At 37.2% G+C, this 26,537-nt stretch overlaps 1 protein-coding gene across 1 annotated transcript in view; it reads left to right on the forward strand.

Annotated features, from left to right (window-relative positions):
• The window catches only part of LOC150105034 (MAGUK p55 subfamily member 7-like), a 256,968-nt gene that overhangs the window by 45,853 nt on the left and 184,578 nt on the right, over nt 1-26,537 (forward strand). Inside the window, exon 4 of the mRNA XM_090395105.1 lies at nt 21,373-21,476. Within this exon, the coding sequence (XP_090251231.1) occupies nt 21,373-21,476 (104 nt within the window). The remainder of the gene's footprint in view (nt 1-21,372; nt 21,477-26,537) is intronic.

Here is a 26,537-nt window from a genome sequence, read left to right on the forward strand (position 1 = left end):
ATAAAAATCAATAACAATGAAATTAAACAAGTAGATCATTACATATACTTAGGACAACAGATATCAATGGAACAAAATACCATGGACAAAATTAAAAGATGCACGATGCTTGGGTAGAAAGCATTTGGAAAACTACATTAAGTATTCAAAAGCCAACTACCATTATGCTTGAAGAGAAAGTTTTTAATCAACGTATTCTTCCTATATTGACATATGGCTATGAAACATGGACACTAAAGGAAGGAAATTCAAAAATTAAGAACAGCATAATTTGGTATGGAAAGAAGTATGCTTGGTATCACAAGATTGGATCACAAAAGGAATATGTGGATAAGAAACCAAACCAAAGTCTCTGACATCATAGGAAGAATGAAACATCTGTCCATATGACCAGCCCATTGCCACTTCAGAAATCCAACAGGTATTTGCCAATATTATTAGCTTTGCTCTTTTCTCCAAATTTTCCCAAAATATTTTCGTATGTCTGACAATCATTTCCTACTCTGCTATTTAGATCCCCCAACACGGACCAACTTTTCCTTTTTCATTGTGTCAGTTGCTTTTTCTAAAGCATCAAAAAATTCCTCCACTTCTACCTTAGTAGAACCTTCTGTGCGACCATAGGCACAAATAAGTCTCATTGTCCAATTCCCCATTCTGATATTAGCCCACATTACTCTACTTGAAACTGACTGCCATTCAAGAAGATTAGCCTCATATTTTGTGTTGAATACTATGGCTACTCCTTCTTTTCCTTGATTGTCATTTCCTGAATATAACATTTTGTATTTATTGCTCAGAAAGATCTCACCAGTTTTTGTCTTTTTTGTTTCAGTCATCCCTATTATGTCGATCTGGTACTTATCTAATTCCTCAGCTAGCTCCGTTTCTTTGCCATTCAGACTTCTTATGTTGATGGTACCGATATTTAACTCTGATGGTGTTGAGTTGGGATGTGCTTTCAGATTTGTTCCAGTAGCTGACTTTTCGCTGTTCGCCCTGGTTCCCTGGCGAAAACAATGGGGGACTTGTTTAACCGGGCAACGCCCCAGCCGGCATGAAATTTTGTCTTGTTGTACCATCATTTTGTATATTGGTTTAAGCCAATAAGAATACAATTTGGTCGGCTAAATCCCAAATGGCCAGCCCATCCTCGTTCATTCAGTATCCAGGTAGATAGCCAACAGGGTACACCACGAGAAGGTGAGGATTGGACATTAGGTCAGAAGCCCTGGTCGGTTCTCTGCATTCCTTTAAAGGTTATGTGGAGGTCTCCTCTCAGTTATACAGCTTTGACCCTTAAGCACCCCTGACTTATAGCTGGTGATTTATGTTTTTGCATTTCAATTTTCTTTATATTGAAATGCAAAAACATAAATCACCAACTATAAGTCAGTCACTGAACTATTATATATTTTACTACTCAGGTAAGTGAAGGTAGGTAAGAAAAAAAAAATTCAAAATCAAAAATAGTGGTCAAAGGATTGATGAGCATTACCAGTCTGACAGCAGAGTATAAATTTCAGGCAGGAAAAGGAAAAACTTTCATGTGGGTAATTACTACATGCAGAATTGAATTTGATAACTTGACATATGGGAATGTAAGCCATAACTAAATAAAACTAGATATGGATTACTTATGTAATTTTTATTTAACAAGCATAGAATTTTTGCCCTAGTGTCAAGGTCATCTTCAACATGACTTTCAAATTAAAGAAGTGGAATAGAAACGAGAAGAATCATCAATGAAAATTCATCAACTACATGTACATGTTATACAGTGACATGGTCTTAAATATATTAAGTCCTTAAAGCATTAGTAATTCAAGATCAAAATGAATACTACAGAAAATTAACCTTAATGCTACTTGATTATTTCACATATTGTCTTGCTGATGATTCTACAGCTATCCAGATTAAGAAATTAAACACATTGGTAATGTCTCTTGTTGGGATGAGGAAACCAAGAAGAAACTATAAAGCTATCATTGACATTTTCATTGTTTGTATGAACTTTTCCAAAATTCACAAAACAAATATTCAATTACGTCCTGTGGTAGACTTCATTGGCTCTCCTTGCTACAAAATTGCTAAACACCTTTCTAATTTTCAGCATTTATAGGAGAGTCCTCTTTATTTATTAAGAATAGTTTTGATTTTAAAGGAAAAATATCAGAGCTTCATCTTTGTCTCAGTGATATACTTTTCAGCTTATATATATATTGTCTTTATTCACCAGTGTTTCCCTAAATGGAACACTTGACTTCTTCAAACAAGTGTTTCTGGTGGATATTGTCCACCTATTTGACTGTTATTCACTCTGGCTACTTCACATGCCAGAATAAAAGCTTTACCAACAAATTGAAAGTAGTCATTTCAATGGGCAATCCTTTTTCTCCAACACTTGTTTACTTCATGGAATGATTTGAACAATAGATACCGAACAGCATCTTTTTTTAAACTGTCATTATGGTAAAGATATGTGGATGATATCCTTGCAGTTTGGCATGGTTCTTTTAAGGATCTACAAGTGTTTTTCACTAAGATCAACAGATTTTACCATTGCATCTGTTTCACTCTTGAGGTAGGAGAGGACAATTAGATTGCCTTTTTAGGTCTCCTGTTTTCTCAACCAGGTGGTAGCCTTCATTTCTCTGTTTTTAGAAAGAAAATCTATACTGGGCTTTACATTTATGATGTTTTACATCATCATACTTGTCAAAAATCTGGCAATTAAGACTCTGGTACATTGAGCTCACACTCTGCTCTACTGAAATGCTACTTTCTCAGGAAATAAATTATGTCAAGTCCACCTACCTTGCTAATGGCTTTACTGAGTCTTATGTCAACAAAATCATTGATGGTTATAGTTTTTTGTCTGCCTCCCAAGAGGTGGTCCATCGTGTCACCATTCCTTATGTTAAAAGTGTCTCTGAAGGTATGGCCTGCAAGTGTCCTTATACCCTATTAACAAGATTTCTACTTTTCTGTGCTCTGCAAATGATAAATTTCCATGGCCCACTCTGGATTCAATCAAATTCCTTGCCTATGTGGATTACCATATTTTGGCCAAACTGGTAGATTGGCAGCCATATATCATGAATGTATAGACTACATTCAATTCCATGAGCCTGAACATTCGGGACTTGCAGAACAAATTCTTTGGAAGACGATTAAGGTTCATCATAAACAGTAATTATTTTATGATGCTTATATAAAGAAAATTGTGAAACCTTTGCTACATCATCCCAATCTAAAATGATGGACTGAAATTACCCATTTTATGGGAAAATAGCACTTTTTCACATGATCTGCAAATAATTTTTTTAATTAATTTATGGTCTTTTATTTTAATCCTTTGGTTAGGACCATAATATATTTAAAACCACGTCACTCTATATCATGTACATGTAGTTCATGCATTTCCATTGTAGAATCTTCCAGTCTCTGTTCCACTTGTTTAATTTATTGGTGACACTGAGGTGAAAAATTCTGTGCTTGTTAAATAAAAATTACAAAAGTAAAATCACTATCAAGTTTTATTTATTTAACTTAACTGAATTTGATTTTCAAGGATAGTATATGTATAATAATCTTCATTATTATTTTTATTATTATCATCATTAGACTACCATAGATTTGTGCAGATCATTGTAGGATATCCTTGCTACTATGCTGTACTTTCTAGCAATGCATTCTACTTGCCTGCCACTCTCCAAGCAAAACAATCTATGCTTCACTCTCTTCATACAACTTCAAACTTTACACAGTATCATTAACATCCTATCCAACTTGCTGTGCTATTTATCCTCATGCCTCAACCTCCCCTTAACAAACTCGTGCTGATGCTAGAGAATCATCCTGCTCTTAACAATCCAATCAAGGATTCTAGCCCTCACCAATCTCCAGTATCCTTAACCCACTTTATAAAATGCAATTACCCCGTGGTTTAAAGTATCTTGCTTTTGTGTCCCTCTCCTCTCTCATGAAGTGGTACTTACTCTTTGTTCCCTCTTTTGGTACCTTCCCTGTTAAGCCTTCTTTAAACAAATAATTAAAAGGATTATTAACTCCCAGAATATTGTCTCAGCAGCATAGATGTAAACACAGTGTGAAATTTGTTCTTGAAAGACCTTGCTCTGCTTTTATTCAGGATGAAAAGAATCTTTATAAGGGCTTTTCAAGTAAAGATAAGTTAGCTTGTTTAATATGAAGGTGGCAGAAATCTTCATATGAGATAGATTTCCCTCCCAAAAAAGACCCTGGATTTTTCATTCCTCAAAATGGACCTATAACATGCAGTTAGCAGACATAATATGCTCACTTAGATTTAGTTGTTTCACCCACAGTTCTGAACAACACCACATGCAAAACAGGTAGACCAGCGAGATAACAATATTTTTATTTATTTATTTTCATCATTTTGAGACACAGGAGGTAGAATAACCTATAACATGTCATTTTCTTGAACAGTTGGAAGTTTTAGTTGCTAGGAAACACCGTATAGAAGGCTATTCCAGAGGACTAGGGGCAGATGGAATAAATGAGAAAAAGAGAAGCAGGTTGAATTGCAACAGAAGTTGCAATTCAACAGAAAAAGGATGCTAGACAACAATTGGTCTTGTTTTAACAAGCCTAGCTGAAAGTATGAGCCTTCGTAGCTCAGTCGGTATAGACAAAGCCCTTTGGTCAGAAAGACCTCGGTTTGATTCCCATCCAAGACGTGAGGAACCTTTATCTGGTCTCTTTCGAGTAAAGGTGAGTTAGCCGGTCACCCGGAAACTCGTGTTTTTCATCCCCCAGAATAGGCAAACCAGACCTGTGAACACACGCTGCTACAGACATAGGACACCTCCAGGAATAAGGAGTAACCAACCTATTCCATAGGATTTCACTGTGCCTACACAGTGAAATGTGTAGGTCTATGTGTGAGCATAAATTAGGATAACTGAAAGTGAAGGAATGATGGTTGCCAGTAAGTGAAGCAGTGTCCATGAAGGTACAGGTAGAAAAGACACAGATGAAACAGTGCATCCCCGAGATGGTGGTTGAGGTGAGTCAGTGAGTGAAGGATCATCTATCAACCAGATTGATCTCCTTTGGACAGTATGAAAAATTTTTATTTTAGGACTGTTTTGGGTACATCACCCCAATGTGATTAATATTCTGGGGTGAGCAGAATTTAGATTTCTACAGCATTAGAACCATGCCTTACTTCATGTAATATACATCTGTTAATTATCTGTAGACTGGTCCCTCCTCTTCCTTCCTTGCTTCTTTCTTCTCTTCTTGCTCCTTACCCCCAATGCTATTAGAGTATTCGAGGACTAGGGGTGAATCTTTCCTATTTTGCTGTGTCATTTCATCTTATGCACTATTGTGAGGCACAACCTGTCTGGCCAGCGTGGTGCTATAAGGCCAAATACCTCCCCATGAAGACAATGCAAATGATAAATAAAATAGGAAAATTACATACTGGCTTGTATGTAATTAAAAAGGGACACATCCTGGACTTAGGCAGAGGGTCTAGGTCGAAAAATATGATGCTTACAGTCTCCACCTCCTACAATGAGTTCACCTACATTGCACGATGGTAGAAGGATATTAGTAGGAACATATAATTGTAGATCTCTATGGGATGATGATAGATTGGAAGAACTGATAAGAAGGAAAGAAGAAACTCTCATGCATTTAAAAGATGGACATCTACTCTACCACTGTGAATGTGATTCTAGTAGTAAGACTTATACGTTGGTTAGACATAACTGGTAATTAATTTACGGAATTGACAACGCATATAAAGTAAATAAATTAAAGATAACTTTAATGAATCACTTCTATATTTCGGCAATGTCACATTGCCATCTTCGGGAACATAAAGATATGGTATGTGCACTAAGGAACTAACAAAGCAAATGAGGAAGAAAATAAGAACTAATTTTGTTCCTAAAGTCCTAATGGTGCCCTCTTGCGGGCTAATTTGGTAGTCTTGGCAGTTGGGCTGAAGTTCTCAAAATGAAAGTCTCCCAAATTTGGGGCAGTTTCATGCACCCAAATTTGTTGAGGTTAGAAACGTTTTTTAGAGCTGCTGAAGATTCTTTGAATAGTCTTTCGTATTTAAACTTGCTGCGATGGATTATTTTTGTCTTCTTCCAACGAATTTTATGGTGGGTATCTAAGGCATGGTCTGCCAGTCCAGAGCGGCTGTACTGGTGAAAACGGATGTAGTCTTGGTGTTCTGAAATCCTGATATTTGTTGTTCTGCCTGTTTGGCCAAAGTAGGACAATTTGCAGCTGCAAGGGACCTGGTATACACCAGGTAGGTCTAGGGGAAGTGGTTGGTCTTTGGTAGAGCGGATAAGGGATGCCAACTTTTTATATGGTCTGTAACAGGAAGTAAGGTCATATTTTTTGAGGATATTAGTTATTTTTTCAGAGGTGCCCTGGATGTAGGGGATAGTGATAGACTTTGTGTAGTCTTTATTGTGGAGGGGGGGAGGGGGGTTGTGGTTTACAGGTTTTAGTATTTTTTGGATTTTTTTGGGGTTGTAGCCATTGGCTAAGAAAGTGTTGAGGATGTGGTTTAGTTCCATAGTCAGGGCCTTGTCATCTGAGCAGATTAATTTTGCCCTGTTATATAGTGTTTTTATCACCCCATATTGTTGTGAGGGGGGGGGGGATTGCTGGTGAATGTATCTGCCAGTGTGGGTGGGTTTTCTGTAAACAGAGAAAACCAAAGATCCATCAAGCTGGCGGGTGATTAAAGTGTCTAGGAAGGGGAGGGTGTTGTTTTCCTCTTTTTCTAAGGTGAACTGGACTCTGGGATGTTGGTTGTTTAAGTGTGTTAGGAAGGAGTGGAGTGTATCTGAGCCATGTGGCCAAATAGCAAACACATCATCCACATAACGAAGCCAAATAGTGGGTTTTTGTGGGGCGGAGTTTAAGGCTTTCTCTTCAAAAGTCTCCATAAAGAAATTGGCCAAGGGTGGGGAAAGTGGTGAACCCATGGCTGTCCCCTCTATCTGTTTGTAGAACTTTCCTTGCGAAACGAAATAGCCTGAGTTCATTGTGAACTGAAATAGGGCTGAGATATCGGGAGGAAACTTGGCTTGGATGAGCTCAAAGGTTTCTTTGAGTGGGACATTAGTGAATAGGGAGGAGACGTCAAAACTGACCATTATGTCAGTGTGTTGGAGTGTGAGGTTTTCTATACTGGCTTTAAAGTGGGCCGAGTTTTTTATGTGTGATGGTGTGTTGCCAGTGTAGTGTGTGAGCGTTTTGGCTAAATGTTTGGCTAATTTATATGTGGGGGAATCAATGCCATCCACTATGGGACGTAATGGCACATTTTGTTTATGTATTTTTGGGAGTCCATATAATCGGGGGGGTCTAGAGTTATAAGGTTTAAGTTTGTTGGTGACTTCCACAGGCCAAGAAGTGACTTTCTTAAGGAGACTGTGAATAGTTCTAATCTGAGAGTTGGTCGGATTATATTCAATGGGGAGGTAAGTAGTACGGTCTCGTATTAAAGAATTTAGCTTACCTTTGTAGTCTTTTTGGTTAAGTAGCATAGTGGCGCTTCCCTTATCAGCTTTGGTGATTACTATTTTTTTGTTGTTTTTTAATTCTTGTAGGGCTGTATATTCGTTTTTGGATAAGTTGGATTTTGGAGGTTTGGCTTTAGTGAGAACACCGACTACATCCAGTCTCACGTTGTTGGCGATGTGGTTAGGCAGGTTGCGAATTCCACGCTCTATTTGGATCATGATTTCTTCAGCAGGTATCCTTTTAGGAGCTAGGGCGAAATTGTGACCACGTGAAAGTGCGGTGAGTGCTTCAGGCTTTAAAACTGCCGACGAGAGGTTGACTACTGTGTTAAGTGGTGGCTGGGGTACAGAAGTCTTTGTCAGGTTTTCGTATTTTTTTACGTGCCGACTACGTATTTTTTCGAATTCCTTTCTTGCCGATGTGCATGAAATGTCATGAAGTATCGACCATAGATCAAGGCCGAGTGTGTTAGGAAGCTCTTCCTCTAGTGCCCGTACGGTTTTGTTTTCCTCGGCAAGGAGAACGCGCGTCGCGGTAATTTGTTCTCTTAACAGGGCGAAGCTAGTGCGGTTGTAAATACGTAGAGCTTTCTCGGAAGTGAAACGGTGCTTTAGTTTGACACAGTTGGGGATCACTTTGTTTTCCCGGCAGTTATCCCACACTGGCAGATGCATTCACCAGCAATCCCCCCCCCTCCACAACAATATGGGGTGATAAAAACACTATATAACAGGGCAAAATTAATCTGCTCAGATGACAAGGCCCTGACTATGGAACTAAACCACATCCTCAACACTTTCTTAGCCAATGGCTACAACCCCAAAAAAATCCAAAAAATACTAAAACCTGTAAACCACAACCCCCCTCCCCCCCTCCACAATAAAGACTACACCAAGTCTATCACTATCCCCTACATCCAGGGCACCTCTGAAAAAATAACTAATATCCTCAAAAAATATGACCTTACTTCCTGTTACAGACCATATAAAAAGTTGGCATCCCTTATCCGCTCTACCAAAGACCAACCACTTCCCCTAGACCTACCTGGTGTATACCAGGTCCCTTGCAGCTGCAAATTGTCCTACTTTGGCCAAACAGGCAGAACAACAAATATCAGGATTTCAGAACACCAAGACTACATCCGTTTTCACCAGTACAGCCGCTCTGGACTGGCAGACCATGCCTTAGATACCTACCATAAAATTCGTTGGAAGAAGACAAAAATAATCCATCGCAGCAAGTTTAAATACGAAAGACTATTCAAAGAATCTTCAGCAGCTCTAAAAAACGTTCCTAACCTCAACAAATTTGGGTGCATGAAACTGCCCCAAATTTGGGAGACTTTCATTTTGAGAACTTCAGCCCAACTGCCAAGACTACCAAATTAGCCCGCAAGAGGGCACCATTAGGACTTTAGGAACAAAATTAGTTCTTATTTTCTTCCTCATTTGCTTTGTTAGTTCCTTAGTGCACATACCATATCTTTATGTTTCCGAAGATGGCAATGTGACATTGCCGAAATATAGAAGTGATTCATTAAAGTTATCTTTAATTTATTTACTTTATATGCGTTGTCAATTCCGTAAATTAATTACCAGTTACTGTGAATGTGACAGAAACTCAACTGGTGGTGTAGGATTCCTAATAAATAAAACAATCAAGAACAATGTCCTGTTTGTTAATAAAATAATATCAAGAATAGCTGAACTAAATCTCTTCATAAATAAAAGATACCAACTGAAAATTATACAAGTATATGTATAATTTGATGAAGAGATAGAAGATTTCTATGAAACATTAGAATCCACATTAAATAATTCTAAAGAATTCTACATAATTATAATGGGTGACTTTAATGCCAAGACTGGAAGCAGAGATGACCATGTGAACTCCATTGGTAAATTTGGATTTGGACAGAGGAATGAAAGAGGAGAAAGACTTATTGAATTTGCAGAAGAAAATAACCTCTTTATTATGAACAGCTTTTTCAAGAAGAAAATCAACCGAAAATGGACTTGGAGAAGCCCAAATGGACAAACTTACACTGAAATAGACTTCATCCTCTCCATCAGAAGATATATAATAAATAATACCGAAGTGCTTAATAGATTTAAGACAGGAAGTGACCACAGACTAGTAAGGGCAAAAGTATGGATCAACAAAAAATGGGAATGGAATAAGCTCATGAGAAAAAAGTCCAATTTAGTGAATTTACAAAACCTCTACCACAATAAAAGCTGTTATAGAGAATCACTCAAAAATGAACTAAAAAATTTAAACACAGCTACTACCATCGATGATACTAATTAAATATTAACAAAATCTATCTTGAATTGTGCACTAGAAATAGGAGGTGTAAAAAGGCACCAAAGAGTGGAAAAACCAAGACAGGAAACCTAGATCTGATGAAGAAAAAAAGAGACATGAAAAGAGATTTGAATGACACCAATAAAATAGAATATACAGAAATTTGTAAAACTATACGTAAAAAGATGAAACATTAGCTTAAATCGTATAATACTAGGAAAATGAAAGAAACAATAGAAAACAATAGTAATATGAAGATCCTAAGACAAACATTATCAGTTGGAAAAAAGGAAATAGCTGCTGTAAGAGGGAAAAAATGGTGAACTTATAAAAAATAGAGATGCAATAATCAAAAGAATTCAGGAATTTTATACTGAACTCTATGAAGACAAAGACCGGGACATCCAAGAATCATCTATGGATAACTCGATTAAGGAAGAACATGATGCCCCTGAGATCTTACAAGGTGAAGTGAAATGGCACTCCAGGAAATGAAGAATGGAAAGGCCCCAGGAGAAGATGGAATTATGGTAGACTTCTTAAAACTAGGAGGAAGCCCTGTCATCAAGCAGCTGACTAAACTCTTTAATAAATGCCTAAAACAGAGAAAATTTCCAAAAAATTGGAACAAATCACTTCTAATATTAATTTTTAAGAAGGGCAATAAGGAAGAAATTAAAAAATACAGACCTATAAGCCTACTCCCCACCATATATAAAGTTTTCACAAAATTTTTAAATAATAGAATAAAATCTAAACTAGAGGGAATGCAATCCTGTGAACAAGCTGGATTTAGAAAGAATTACAATACTTTGGACCATATTCACACATTAAGACAGCTCATTAAAAAATCAATTGAATACAGTAAACCCTTATGTCTGGCCTATATAGACTATGAAAGAGCATTTGATTCAGTTAAAACATCTACAACACTAAAAGCACTTGAAACCCAGGGAACTGAGAAACCATATATTGAAACACTAAAACATATTTACAATAATGCAACTTCTGTAATTAAATTATATAAAAACAGTGAAAGTTCCCAATACAAAAGGCATCTGATAAGGCGACACCATATCTCCCAAATTATTTACAGCTGCACTAGAGGAAGTCTTTAGAAGTCTTGATTGGGAAACAAAATGAATAAACATAAGTGGAGAAATGCTGCATCATCCGAAATTTGCAGATGATATTGTCCTAATAGCAGATAATCTTGACAATCTAGAAGAAAGGTTAAATCAGCTAAATGAAGCCTCCAGAGTAATTGGATTAAAAATAAATAGAGAAAAAACAAAAATAATGATGAATAAATATATTAACCATGAACTGTCAAAGTTGAAAACCATTAAATAGAACAAGTTAATTTATGTGTATATTTGGGCCAATTGTTATCCTTTGTGGAGTGCCAAAGAAAAGAGATTGAACGAAGAATGTTCTTGGATGGATGGCTTATGGGAAAATGAGGCATATTCATAAGTGACATCCCTATGAGTCTAAAAAGGAAAGCTTTCGACCAGTGCATACTTCCTGTCCTAACATATGGAGGAGAAACATGGACTTTAACAGAAGCCCTAAACAAAAAGCTGAGAACAACACAACATCGCATGGAAAGAAGTATGCTAAAAATAACATTAAGAGATAGGAAGACAAATACCTGGATAAGATCTCAAACAGGTGTCATGGATATTGTAAAATACATTAAACAGGCTAAGTGGAGATGGGCTGACCATATTGCCAGATGAAATGATGGGAGATGGACTAGAAAAACAACAGAGTGGAGACTAATGGATGGAGCAAGACAAAGAGGAAGACCGAGAAGAAGGTGGAGGGATGAGCTGGAACAAATTGCAGGAGTGAGATGGATGGGAGAGGTAGAAAATCGAGTGATCTGAAAAATCATGATGGAGACCTTTGTCGAGCAGTGGACAGAACCAAACGGTTGAAGAAGAAGAAGTAGCTGGTTGGGTAAAAAGTAGTCTTGAGAAGAAAAGAATGCTTAGCTTTTTTTAGAGGTTGAGAAAGCTATTGATGTGATGAGTTTATGTCAGGAAGATAAGGTAAATGTCAATCCAAGGAGTGAGATCGGATCCTGTCTGGTGAATTGTGTATTACTAAGAGTAAGCTTAGTAATACACAAATTTAGATGAGCTGAGTTCATTTTGTGATAAATAAGGCAATACTGAATAATAATATTTGGTTAACCGATCAAGTGTTGATCAATTTTATTAATTAACTGGACCAACTAGTTTCGCCACACTTATCTGTTGGCTTCTTCAGGGCACTTACATATAGGTTTAAACATTCTCACAATTATGCGTAACTGCAAAACTGACAAGAATAAAAACTGACTAGAATAATTACAAATAAAATAGTATCGAACGTGAGTGAAACACGTATCGCATGTACAAGATCAGCTAGCTGTTGCTGAGGAACCTTCTGTAGTTTGTATTAAAGTTCATTTCTTCTGTTTTTAAGGCTCTGATTAGGGTTTTCCATATCTCTGGGAGTATTAGGCCTTGATTTCTGTTAAGGTTCACAGTAGAACGGGCGACTGTGGCTGCTTCTTTGAACATTCTTGAATGGTAATCTTCCTCTAAGTAAGGGGAACAGCTTTTGTCCCACTCGATGACATGGTTAGTTGTGGAGAAATGAGACGATAGGCCAGAAATGTCCTGTCTGTTGTTTTTGACATAGCCAATGTGCTCCTTTCCTGATTTCGAGGCTTCTCGAAGTCTGTCCGATGTAATTAGAGCCACATGAGCATGGAATATTATAGACTCCAGCATATTTGTAGAAAGGATGAAAAGGAGCACATTGGCTATGTCAAAAACAACAGACAGGACATTTCTGGCCTATCGTCTCATTTCTCCACAACTAACCATGTCATCGAGTGGGACAAAAGCTGTTCCCCTTACTTAGAGGAAGATTACCATTCAAGAATGTTCAAAGAAGCAGCCACAGTCGCCCGTTCTACTGTGAACCTTAACAGAAATCAAGGCCTAATACTCCCAGAGATATGGAAAACCCTAATCAGAGACTTAAAAACGGAAGAAATGAACTTTAATACAAACTACAGAAGGTTCCTCAGCAACAGCTAGCTGATCTTGTACACGCGATACGTGTTTCACTCACGTTCGATACTATTTTATTTGTAATTATTCTAGTCAGTTTTTATTCTTGTCAGTTTTGCAGTTACGCATAATTGTGAGAGTGTTTAAACCTATATGTAAGTGCCCTGAAGAAGCCAACAGATAAGTGTGGCGAAACTAGTTGGTACAGTTAATTAATAAAATTGATCAACACTTGATCGGTTAACCAAATATTATTATTTACTAATTTATGATCAAGAAAACAACCTTCATGATGAAGGCAATACTGAGTTTTGACAGCACTGAAGGTGATCAGGTTTCTTGCTCTATTTAAAGATTCAAGATCATCTGGCTGCAGATGATCTTGAAGCTTGAAATGCATGAGTACTACATGGTTTTTTTGAATGAGTAGGATGAATGAGATATACTTCCATCAGCAAAGCTGTGAATAGGGTTAGTGGTGATTGAAAATGGGTCATTTATGCATAGGAGAAAGAAGGCATCTGAGAGAACAGAACCCTGTGGCACTCCTGCAATGGTGGAAGTGGAGAGAAAGTCATCCACCACAACATGCAGTAAACAATCAGAGAGAGAAAGAAAGAAAGTAGCATGAAGACCAAAGGATAGCAATTTATTGAGCAGGCTTTGATGCCACACACAATAAAATGATCTGAAAATATCAAGAGTGATGGCATATTTCTTAAAACCTTTCAATGGCTGTTGTCCAGGTAGTGGGTAATGTTGGCTAAGGGGTCATCTGTGGATTTAGAGTGGTGGAATCCATTCTGATAGTCATAGATTAACGTAGGCTTCCAAGTAGTGGAGAAATTGACTACTGATGACATTCTCCATTAATCTGGAGAGGATTGAAGTGATGGTGTTCAGTGAGTAGTTGGTTTGCAGACTTTTAACCCTTTTTCAGAATAGGTTGGATATGATTGCTTTCATTCACTGAGATAAGTGTCAGCTGAGTATTATTATGGGCTACTGTTCTTAAACCATATTGTTCTTAAACTCATCGAGAGAGGCCCTAAACATCATGTTAAGCACTATCCAACATTTGTGCAGTATCTATCACCCTTTGCTTTGTACTCATTATCAGTCATGGCACACCCACAACAGACTCTGGCAACCTATTCCACTCATTCACACTCTCCAAGCAAAAAAAAACCTAGTTTTAATAGCCTTGCTAACTACATTCTTACTTATTTCCAAGGATGCCCCCACAATTCTTCCACTACCAGACCTATTCTGAAAAATTTCCTCTGAATTAATCTTGTAAAACCTCTTCGGTACTTTATATGTCTCAATCATATCACTCCTTTTCTGCCTGTCAACCAGTTTCTGTAACCCATAAATCCCCAACCCATTTTTGTAAGGTTCATTCCATACACCTGCTACCATCTCTGGTCACTCACCTCTGGATCCTCTCCAGAGGTGAGTGACCTCAACTCATCACCAAGAAATCCTGGTTACCAGGATTGTTACATGGGATCTTATCAAGGCTTGATAAAAAGGAATAATAACCTGCTTGTCAAAGTACTCTTCAGTAACCAAGTAATCTGATGAGCTGCTTTAGCCACTTTTGTTATGTGCCCCATAAACTTTAACTCCCGATCCACTAACATCCCAAACGTCAATTTCCTGGAGTACAGTTCCATCAATTTGGTATACAGCTGGTAATCTTTTTCACCCCAAAATGAATAACTTTACACTTTGCGACATTAAACTGACATCCATTCTCCTTTTCCCAGTCTATCCAAATCATCCTGCAAAATATTAATATCTATATTAACTATTGATCTACCCAACTTTGCATCATTGGGAAACAACTGAACAATTTCTCTCAGATCCTTTCCTATATCATTAATGTACAAATTAAACAGTAGTGACCCAAGAACAGAGTCCTGCAGTATGCCACTGGTACAGGCCTTCGTCTGGACTCTACTCCTAAATAAACTACTCTCTGATATCTCTCCATCAACCACCCTCCCATCCACCTCACAACCCTATATCTATCCTCATGTGCTGTAGTTTACTAATTAGAATTCCATGTGGTATCCTGTCAAATGCTTTTGCAAAGTCTAGCAGTATCACTGTAAACGCATCACCTTTATCCAGCTCAGCTGTCACTGTATTATAAAACATGAGCAAGTTACTGAGGCATGAACTTCACAAAACCATGTTGCCCCCTGCTATCCATTCCTGTATTTTGCTCTTGACCAACTTCTCCATTACTTTGACAAGAACGAGATGCTGATCAGTCACTAATTTGCTACATCAGTCTTGAAGCCTCCTTTATGCAATAGAACTATTTTCTCCTCTTTCCACCCCCTCTGGGACTAACACAGAGCAGCAACTTTGATTAAACAATATAGTCAAAGGCACTGACAATTGCCTAGCACCTTCACATAAAACTCGATGGTATACCATCTAATCCCATAGCTGTATTCACATCAAGGTTCTGTAATATGCTATGCATCCTCATTTCATTTACCTGTTCCCATAAAAGTCTTTGCCTCTCTCGTTACGGCAGTATCTCCACCTGGATGATAAACTCTTGCAAAGTGTTCCCTTAGTAATTGTATTATTACAACTGATTCAGTGACCTCCCCTATCATCAGCATTCGTTACAATCATTCTGCCATAAACATTCCTTCTTTTACTTGCAACATATTGAAAGAACTGTGTGCAGTTATCTTTGACCTGTACTGCTCATTTCCTTTCATACTCTGCTTTTGCCTTTCTTACCACACTTGATACCCTTCTGGCCTATGCTTTGTACTGCTCATGTGCCTATTGGTCTCCTTGAATTCCCTCCAAAATTTTTTTATTTTTTTTCAGCTCCAGCTTAATGAGATATTCATCCATTTAATTCCCACTTGATTTACTCTCTCCTGACTCTCACTCAAGCAGCAGTCTCCTAAGCTTGTCATACTTACCAGTCCTGTAATTCCTGGTTGGCCAAGTGGTTAGCATATCTGGTCTCCAGCCAAACAGGTTGCGGGTTCAAATCCTGCCGTGGGCATGGATGTTTGCAATTGTCTTTAGGTAAAAGATGAATTTCATCGCCCAGCTTGAGACCACTGCTCTACTTATTGGAGGCCTGAAGTGATTGTAAAAGTTCCGTGTTTGGTCTCTAGAGCAAGGCTTCTGGACCATGTAAAAATAAATAAAAAATTACAATAAAAATATATAAAATTGATAAAAATGGAGAAAAAAAAATCCTTAGCCCACGCACAGTAGAAATGTGTACTGTAGGTTTAGTAATAACCTTTCGTGGGTAGTAACCACATAAAAAAAAAATATATATATATATATATATATGTACATACCCTCTCTTAACTGAAAATTCCACACATTTAGCCACCTCCCAGGTCAAGACCATATGACCACTTCACCAATTGGCAGCAACATGGTCATATTGGTTATAGACAAATTCTCAGCGGCAATTACTAGATCGAGCACTCTCAAACCCATATATTCCATTATATGCTGCCTCAGGTAATTATTCCTTAGTAACTGCATAAATTCCATTTTCTTCCTCCCATGTCTTCCAATCCATGTTCCCATAGTTGAAATCCTCCATAATAATTAGCCAGCCTCTACTCATTGAGCATATTTGGCAATGCATTTCTATCCCTATAATCTTTTCCATCCTCTGGTCTATATCAGCATCCAACTTAGGTTATGCAGGAGGAGTGGCGTGGAGTGAGTTTGACAAGTGAAAGGACTTATACAAGAAGGATGGTTTGCATCTGAATGGATTTACTGTTTAATCTGGAAAAAGTGTTGTTGAATGAAGTGTTAAGTGGATGTGCAAAATCAGGGAAACGGATTTGACATCAGTGTATATCTTGTTCAGCGTTGCAGACATCAATGTATATTTTGTATCAGTATCAGTGTATATTTTGTTCTGCTGGCCTCTATCTCACACCAGATAGCCTCAAATATGCTATTTTCATTGGACTGCAGTTGAATTTCTACTCTCTTTGGTTGCAGTTCATCAGCTATCATTAATAACATTTCATCCCCATTCTTTTCTCTGTATCCTCAGTGAACACACTTATACCCTTCACATTCTATCCCACTAACTATATCATATTCTGTCAACCATGTCTCACTAATGCCAATAACCTTTGGCCAGGTGAGGATGAACTAACCAATGCTAACAATTCCTCCCCCCCCCCCTTGTTCTGAATGCTCCTGGCATTAATGTACATAAAGTGCAAAAGCTCTTTGGGCCCACCGTTATCCTGATGCTTTATACTAACTATCCTGTTCTGGTTTTTTACGAGTGGTACTAACTTACGCATTTTATACACATTCTTACACTCAACTGCCTGACTGATGTCTGCATATCCACTCAACATCCCTCTCCCCTCTCTCCCCCAAAAAAAGCTCTGGTTTCCCTGATTTTGCACATCCACTTACACTTCATTCAACAACCCTTTTTTCAGAATGAAAAGGGAAAGCTCTGGTTTCCCTGATTTTGCATATCCACTTACACTTCATTCAACAACCCTTTTTCCAGAATGAACATCAAATCCATTCAGATGCAAACCATCTTTCTTGTATAAGTCCTTTCACCTGTCAAACTCACTCCACACTACTCCTCCCGCATAACCTGTGCATAAAGTCATTCACTATTATGGCCCTCCTCATCAGCTCTACTCTGTCATATTATGGCAACAGACTGTTAACTCTCTCCCTCCCTCTTTTCTTTTGCTACTTCCAGTAATTCTTTCATGTCCTCTCTTATACCATACTTTTCTCCTTTCAAACCATTCGTTCCAGCCAAATGTAAAAAAAAAGATGCATTTCAGTGCTGAAGGGTTTGACTTTTTTTCAGATTCTTTATTCATCTTGTTTTTCATAATTTTCAGCACAATAACAATAAAGCACTAAAATGGAAAATGATAATGTCGGAATTAATATTGAACATGCAGCAGTGGAAACAGAGGAGAACAAAGTAAATAGGGAAATAGTACACTTGAATGCTATCCTTTGCAGGACAAAGTGCATGATAGAAAATTTGCAGAAGCAGCAAGAGATTAGCAGGGCTGAGAAGAGAAAAAAGCAGATGGTTCAAGGTAAAAATCGAGATCATGTCATCAAACAAGAAAAACACAGTAAGGAGAAAATTATATACAGGGGACTTGATGATCAGAGGAGTACTTAACAAAAGTATAACAATCTTGTTTCCCTGGTGCAAAAATTAATGATATTAGTCATGCCATCTGGATGCAAAAGGTAAGATAAAAGAACTAACTGTCTTGGTTGGCTCTAACGATCTGAGAGGTGATAGATATTCTATGAGGGAGAATATGAAGGAGTTGTCGGATGAAAAAAAAATGAAGAACAAGAAGCTAAAAATTGTAGGTCTCCTGCCATGCTATGATAGTTGAATTCAGGAGGAGGGTGAGGGCATTAATGGTAAACAAATCAATACACACATTGTGCAAAAGGAATGATGTGGAGTTTGTGGACCTATGGTTTGTGTTTGATGAAAAGAAGAATTTGTATAAAGCTGATGGACTGCATCTAAATGGTTTTGGTGTTAGGTGTCTAAAGAAAACTTTGTTCACCAAGCATGCTGAAACACAAATCCAGGAAAACTTAAGCAATTAGGGTGGATGCAGGAGAATGGGTGAAAGAACCCATAAGATGAGTGAGTGTGAGAATGACCAGCAAGTGCAGAATCTAATCTCTCAAGCGCCAAAATATTGAATAGGATATTCAATTGAGGAAATAAATGTGGTTAACGGCCTAAAGGGATGCTGCAGTTTCTATATACTAATATAGAAATTATGAACAAGAGGGATGAGTTTTTGGCATTAGTTAGTGCAACCACACCAAAAGTAATCGGTATTAGTAAGACTTGGTTAACAGCAGATGATGTAGTCAGGGATAGAATGTGAAGAGTTTAGTATTTTCAGGGAAGATAGAATGAAGGGATGGATACTGCTTGATAATACAGAAGTGCAGCCCAGAAGAATAGGAGATAGATGGGAGGGTGACTGTTCATTTGAAGCAGTCTGATGTTGAGATCAAGGCCAATAAGATAAAGTATATGATTGGTTATTGCTATAGGCCAGGTAGTTCCATGGATAACTTGGAAGACATGCATCAGCAAATTAGTATGAGTAAAGGTCAAGTGATTATCGTGGGGGACTTCAACTATGGACACATAGATTGGAAGGAAGAGAGATCACATGGTAGGAAGGAAATTGAATTTATAGACCTGCCGATAGATAACTACTTGAGGCAGTATGTTATGGAGGGGACAAATCATCATGGTTATGAATAGGCTTAGTTACTAATAAAATGTTACAAAGTAATTGTTATAAATTAAAAAAAAAAATGTTCAAACTTTATTTCCAATTTTTGCATTGATAAACATCATTATTATACTTAATCCTGACTTCTCAGGTCAATATATTTAGGATAAATCAAAACCCTTTCAAATAGATCCTTTTACTTTTCTGTAAGGTGGAGATCTCTGTGTCTAGGAACTAAAATTCTGCTAGTTATTGTAAACTATCTTGCTTTTAATTTTAGAAGATTTGGATTCTATGGAATACTTAAATATCCATATATTTTTATTGCATATATTCAGGAAAGTTATTAATAAAATCAGATGAGTCATAATTTTAAATCAAGTTAAAGCAATAAACGTTTGCACTAAGAAACTGAAATTTTGGAAAGTGACACATTAGCCTGTATGGATGGAACTTGCTCTATCTTTGTGTGTACTGCTAAAGGACGGTATTGTCTTTTAGCATGTTGTACCATTTTGTCATATGATTTCATTGACCAGATTTTCAATAAGTTTTGAGGAATAGACAAATTCGCCATTGAATTCACTAGTTTATGATAGTCATGTTTTATCTATAATATTATAAGCTATAATAATAGACAAATTCGCTATTGAATTCACTAGTTTATGATAGTCATGTTTTATCAATTTTTTGAAAGCTATAATATCATTTTGTATTCATTGTTTTCACTACTGTTATGTGGCATCTCCAAGGAGTTCCTCATTGTGGGATGGACACTACACACAGCTTAAGCAGCGTGATTGTTTTAAATGAATGGAACTCAGCATGATTGTGTCTACATTTAATTTTAATACTTTTAAGTTAGAATTATGGATTATAAATAAATTGATTTACAGGAAAAAAAACATCGAAAAAGTTCAGTGTCAATAATAAATGTTAGAATAAATCTTCAGAGTAAATTAGATAAAGTTCGTTTAAAATACAGCTCAGAAATTCTTTCCTTTATATTTTTAGAATCTCACTACACTAAAAGCATGAAAATATTTCTTATAATAATAAAAAATTATAACGAATATTTTACTTTTACTTTTGAAGTTGCTTTGAATTCGGGTTCTATGATCTCTTCCCTGTGGCCATACTGAAAGACAGCCCTTATCTCAATATGATTAGAGACAAATAACGTGTATGTTCTGAAATATAAACAAGAATTATTAAAATTAGCGGCACACTTTCCATTTGTACACAAACACTGTTGATACCAAGTCGTTACCTCCTTTAGAATATTTCTGTGAAATCATTGTCAGCCCTAGGTTAATTCATGCTCTATTCATCTTTCCTCTTCCTAACATTATAGTGTTGTGTAAACGCTGAGGTGTTTCCGAGTGCCAAAAATAGCGTTGAGAGAAGAAGGATAACACGTGAAATACTAGCAGTGATTCTTTGGGATGTCGTAAGAAAAGTACTTTCGTTTATATTATCGTGACTAGTGAAAGAAAAAGTTTGTTATATGTGCTGCTATTCGTTGCATGTTTTAATAGCTTGTTCTTTCACATTCTTTTCATTGAAGGGTATGGTACTCAATTTAGTTCGCCAGGCAGCGAGAATAAAAAAAAAATGAAGAAAATTTACGCGTTGCTGTAGCGTGCTACTTTAGTGTAATGTTTCGTTATTGCTATATTAGTTAACTTTAATTCGTAATATAGTCGCAGCAAAAAGGAACGTTTATTTACAATTTCTTTGAAATGCATAATACAAAATTTCCCCTTTTCTCCTAACAAAATAAAATTGCGGTTAAGTAAAACGTAAATTTTAGAGGTGCCCTTCATTCAGATAAGGACATTTAAAAAAATGTATATATATATTGCTCAAATAGCGCAGAATTTCAAGTAGTGTATATGTTAGATTTTATGGCCGACACAGGTCGTGAATATCATGGAATCACTGTAGCGTATATTTTAACCTAAAAGTCTTATCTATCCTTGTGACAGATTTCTGTTTTTGATATTCAAGTGGAATTAGACACACAGACTTGCTTGTTTCAGTTGTTTGGTAGTTGAATCGTGTGAATAAATTTGTAAATGCTATCTTGAACAATATGCATATGAGGATTTCCACCTGTTGATGAGAATGAACTGTTTATGTTGTAGGAGAACACGTGGACGCGATCAGAAAGACGTACTTCACAGTGACGGACCGAATGTCAACAGTATGTCGGGAGGGACAATCCAGAACGGCGCTGGTAGCGATACAGGTAAACTTTTTTTAAGACGAAATATTGAATTACATATTTTCTAATGGGAAGTCTTTCACTAATATACTTGCATTTTGTAATAAGATGACTACGGTTGATTCATTTACTGTGATATTTCTGGATTTTTGAAAAAAAAAGCATATGACAGACTACCATATATTATTATATCGTTGCATAAATTACGGCAAATGGATTGGATCGGAAACGCAACCCCTTAATATCTAATAGATATTAAAGGGCTGTGTCTCTGAGGAAGAGAGTCCCTAGTAAAGTTTCGCGAGCGTCTATTATGGGATTATCACCGATGTTTAATCTGTTTGCTATTGATATTGCGAGTTGTTTGCAGATAATGCAATGTTGGACAAAACTATTAAGAATAACATGGTGGCCTATACCGATTTGAATATATGGGTGTATGAGTGGGGATGACAATTTATCATCAATAAATGTAAGGTTTTACATTTTGGAACCTGGAAATGTAATGCTGTATATCACATTGGGTGGTGTTGTATTACCTGAGGTGGAAGAAGTAAGAGATTTTGGGATGGTGGTGGATAGAAAGTTGATGTTCAAAGGACATATTGCAAAAGTGATAAGAACAACATGACGAAATGCCACTATAGTAAGAAGAACATTGATAAATAGAGATAAGGAGGTGGACGTTCCAACTGTACGTGAGATATGGTCTAATCAAAACCTACTACTATGCACAGATTTGGCCACCTGGATTTCTAGGTGAGAAGCAATTGTGTTCCGAACCAGCATGAAGATACCACTCTCAACAATAACATAGTTGATAAGACTTTTCTTGTGTGTGTTTTTTTCTTTTCTCTCTATGTGGATTTATTATTATTATTATTATTCCTGATACCTCCAAGGAGTCCGAAGACTCATCGCAGAAGGACACCTACAACTGTCTCAACCACTACACCGAACCTCTACTATAAATCAACGCCATCTACCGCCCACCTCCACCACCACAACAACTAGTATTTTTTGTCTGTAAATTGCATGTGTTCTGAAGGGCTGATTTGTCTGTATACGGGATGAAAAACCCGAGTTTCCGGGAGAAAAAAACCCTGCTACCTCCGTATGAGATCGGCTAACTCACCTTCAATTGAAATCGTCCAGATAAGGATTCCTCCTGTCACGACGAGAATCGAACTTAGGCCTATTCCAATCGAAGGGCATAATGTACCGTTGTTCTTCCAATTGCACTACGGAGGCACTTTTGCACATCTTTATATTGGCACATGGTGTTAGTGGTGACTAATACATGTCCTTAACAGAAATAAAACAGGTATTATTTTCATTGTTATTAGTTTGTTATTTTCCCAAAATAATCCTATAAAATCTGGTATTGATTTCCTTAATTGTTTATAATGCCAACAAGGATTAACTTTTTCTTAATTTCAACTGCCTTCTCTAATGACTCAAAAAATTCATTCACTTCTTCCTTAATACAACCTTTTGTGGAATAATAATATTGCTAATACGTCTCATTGTCCAATTTCCTATTTTGATGTTTGCCCACATCATTCTACTTAAAATTTCCTGCCATTGATGAAGATTATCCTGATGTTTGGTGTTGAATACAATAAGTACTCTATCCTTTTATTGATCACTATTGTCCAAATGTATAACAGCTTGTGTGTTATTTAGAAGTATATCATCTGTTTTTATCATCTTTGTTTTGGTAACGTCAATTATGTCAGTGTGGTATTCTGCTAATTCTGCTTACATGATGATCAAAATTATAGTATCCCTGTTTAAGGCCTTGTGGAGCACCACCCAGTGATCCAGATACAATAAAACTTTATCGGAATACATTGTGTATCATATGGAAGCGATATCTGAGGGGGGGGGGAGTTCAAATTGAACACCAGGGCATTGTAAACACCAAATGCATGGAATTTGCATATCACGTAATGTGGCAGTTGCCAGGAGGGTTTAAAAAGATGGTCATGAGATTTTTCCCTTCATTCTGGTTGTTAATACTGTCCACAGTGATGGCACTAACCTTGTCCCAACATACTTTGCTTGTGAAGCTGTACTACCTAACCAATTTCAGTGCTGTTGCTGCACTCTGTGAATTTTCTCACCTGAATAAATGTTGATAAGGGCTACTATCTTCATGTTCTCTGTGATGAATCTGATCTTCTGTTAATATCCTAAGTCTCCAGAAGTATCTCCACTGCTTGTGTACAATGTGGTGTGGCATTTGTCATCCATAAAAATTAATTCTTTGCCTACAGCAGCACCACGGAACAATTGAACATGACATTGAAGAACTTTGTTGCAATATTGTTTACCAGTCATAGCTCTGTTTTCCAACACTTGCACCCCAGTGAGTCTATTAAGCATAATGCCTCCTCACACTATAACTCTAGCACTGCCATATCTATCTTTTCAAGAACATTCTCACGATGGTAAGCAGTACCACTTTCATGCCAGATCAAGTGTCTAGAATCAGAGGAAAGACTAAAACAACTTTCATTTGTAAAGAATACATTAACCCATTGGTGTCTTGTCCAATTTTTATGGATACAGCACCACTGAAAATATGCTCTATGATGAGCTGTGGATAAAGGAATGCAGACTACAGACCTTCTGGCAGAGAGACCTATTTGTTACATATGTCTTGTCACAGTTTCGCGAGATATCCACTTACCTGTGCTTGAATGGAGCTGGCTTGCAAGCTGACATGCCTTGGTGCATCGATTATGTTTTGCTGTTATAACCTAAATTCTGTCTTTGTGTTCCATGGCAGAGCAAGAGTGACCTCTTAGCAAATGTCTTGAACATGTTCCATTGGTTTGAAACACTACCCAGATCCTGTATCCGTCACTAGGTGAGATTCCAAACTCTCTAGCAATATCAGTAATTCTGCTGCCTTCTTCAAGCTTTCCAATAATTCTCCATGTGAAATCGTATAGATCAGGTGTTCCCAACCTGGGGTACCCGTACCCCGCTGGGGGTATGGGAAGCTTGTCTGTGGGGAGTTACGGTGAATAGCAGGCAAATAAGTATATTATGCTATTAATATATTCCAAAAATAGTTATGCTATCAACATTTCAGGGCTATTCTGTGTTGATACTGTCTGTCAGCCACACAAGCAACATTTCAGGTCTCTTTTCGGACACAGACACGGTGAGGTTGCATAGACTTTTTTCTCATTGCAGGGACCGATAACTCAAAATGCCCAGTTAAGATTCAAGATAGCTAGTGAAATTGCCAGATTGGTGCTCCCTCGAGGCTTGCCTCCGTGGCATCTGCACCTCCTGCTCACGCGTGTGACATACTGTATGGTACACACTCCAACTGCTTCATTTCGACATGCTCACAGTACACACGTTTTAGAGATAAACATAGGTTAGCTAAATTACTTTTGTTCACCTCACTTCTGCTGAGTAAATTTTAATCTAATTGTAAGTAGCTTATAGTTTATTTTTATCATCATCAAATTCCTGCTATGTACCTTCAAGGGGTGTATAGGATATGATAGTACCACATGAAAAATTTACATCATTATTAATTTCCTATCTACAATTTTTGTCCAAATCAGTCTGTTACTTGTCAAGACTCCAACATTATCAGATCTTATATTTCTATCGTCTAAGGCACTTTGTACCGTATCAATCCACCTATATCTTGGTCTTTCTCTGGGTCATTTTGCTGCCAACATGGCAGAGAACACTTGTTTTGCTAATCTTTCCTCGCCCACTCTGTTTAAGTGACCATACCACCTGAGATTAGCTCTGCTAACACATTCCTGGATGCTGACAATGTCAAGTTCTTTCCTAATATCCTTGTTTTTAATATGATATTGCCATTGATGCCATCTATTCACGCCTATAATCTTTCTCAGGACTCTCATATCTGTGGTCTCTAGTCTTTGGTCAAGTGTTTTACTTCTGACCCAGCTCTCAGATCCATAAGTTAAAACTGGTTTGAACACTGTCTTGTATACAGCTAATTTAGTGTTCCGACTAATTTCTCTCTTATTCCATATGAATTTATTCAATTGACTTCCCACCATACCAGCTTTGCTGATTCTGTTGTCTATTTCTATATTTAATTTACCATCTTCAGTAAAAATCATGCCTAAATAGCTGAAATGTTTTACTTGTTTCACAGGTTCTCCATTCACAACACAGTTGACATTTTCAATGATTCTGCCTATTTTCATTGTCTTTGTCTTTTTATTGCTGACCTTCATACCATATCTATTACAACAGCTATTCAATTTAGTCAGAGAATCTTGCAGACTTGTAGCGGATTTATTTAGAAGTATAACATCATCCGCATAAAGCAAAGAGCTGACATTAACATCTCCAATTTTTATATCATGTTTAGTACCACTTTCCTTCATAATGTGATCCATATAGATAATGAATAACAGAGGGGATAATGTACATCCTTGTCTCACACCAGATTTAACATTAAACCATCTTCCTGTACTTCCTTCAATTCTAACTGCTGACTTACAACTCAAATAAAGACTAAGTATTGCTTGATATAATGCCCCATTGACACCATATAACTGCAGCGTATTGAATAGCTTCTCTCTTGGCACCTTGTCATATGCCTTTTCCAAATCGACAAAACTTAAATACAGATCTTTGTTATATTCCCATGCTTTCTCGACTATTTGTCGTAAAGTGAAGATCTGATCCTGACAGCCTCTATTTGGCCTGAATCCAGTTTGTTCTTCACCAAGCTTTTCTTCCACAATTCTTCTCAACTGTTTCTCAAGTATACTTGCATAGATCTTGCCAGGAACACTCAGTAGGGAAATACCTCTGTAATTCTCACATTCAGTTTTATTTCCCTTTTTATATATGGGTACTATGAGAGCTCTACTCCAATCATCGGGAATTCGTCCCTCTGTCCAGGCTTTCTGAACTATGCAGTGCAGCCACTGTAAGACTCTTATACCACCATACTTCAGCATTTCTGGTCGAATATCATCTATTCCTGCTGCCTTTCGACATTTCCAGCTTTTGATGGCTTTTTCTACTTCAAGTATGGATATGTATTCCTGACTGTATGCCTGTTGA

This window comes from Typopeltis vanoorti, chromosome 7, assembly GCF_054136105.1.
Source record: "Typopeltis vanoorti isolate ZY-2024b chromosome 7, IOZ_Tvanoo_1.0, whole genome shotgun sequence".
Classification (NCBI taxonomy): Eukaryota; Metazoa; Arthropoda; class Arachnida; order Uropygi; family Thelyphonidae; genus Typopeltis; species Typopeltis vanoorti.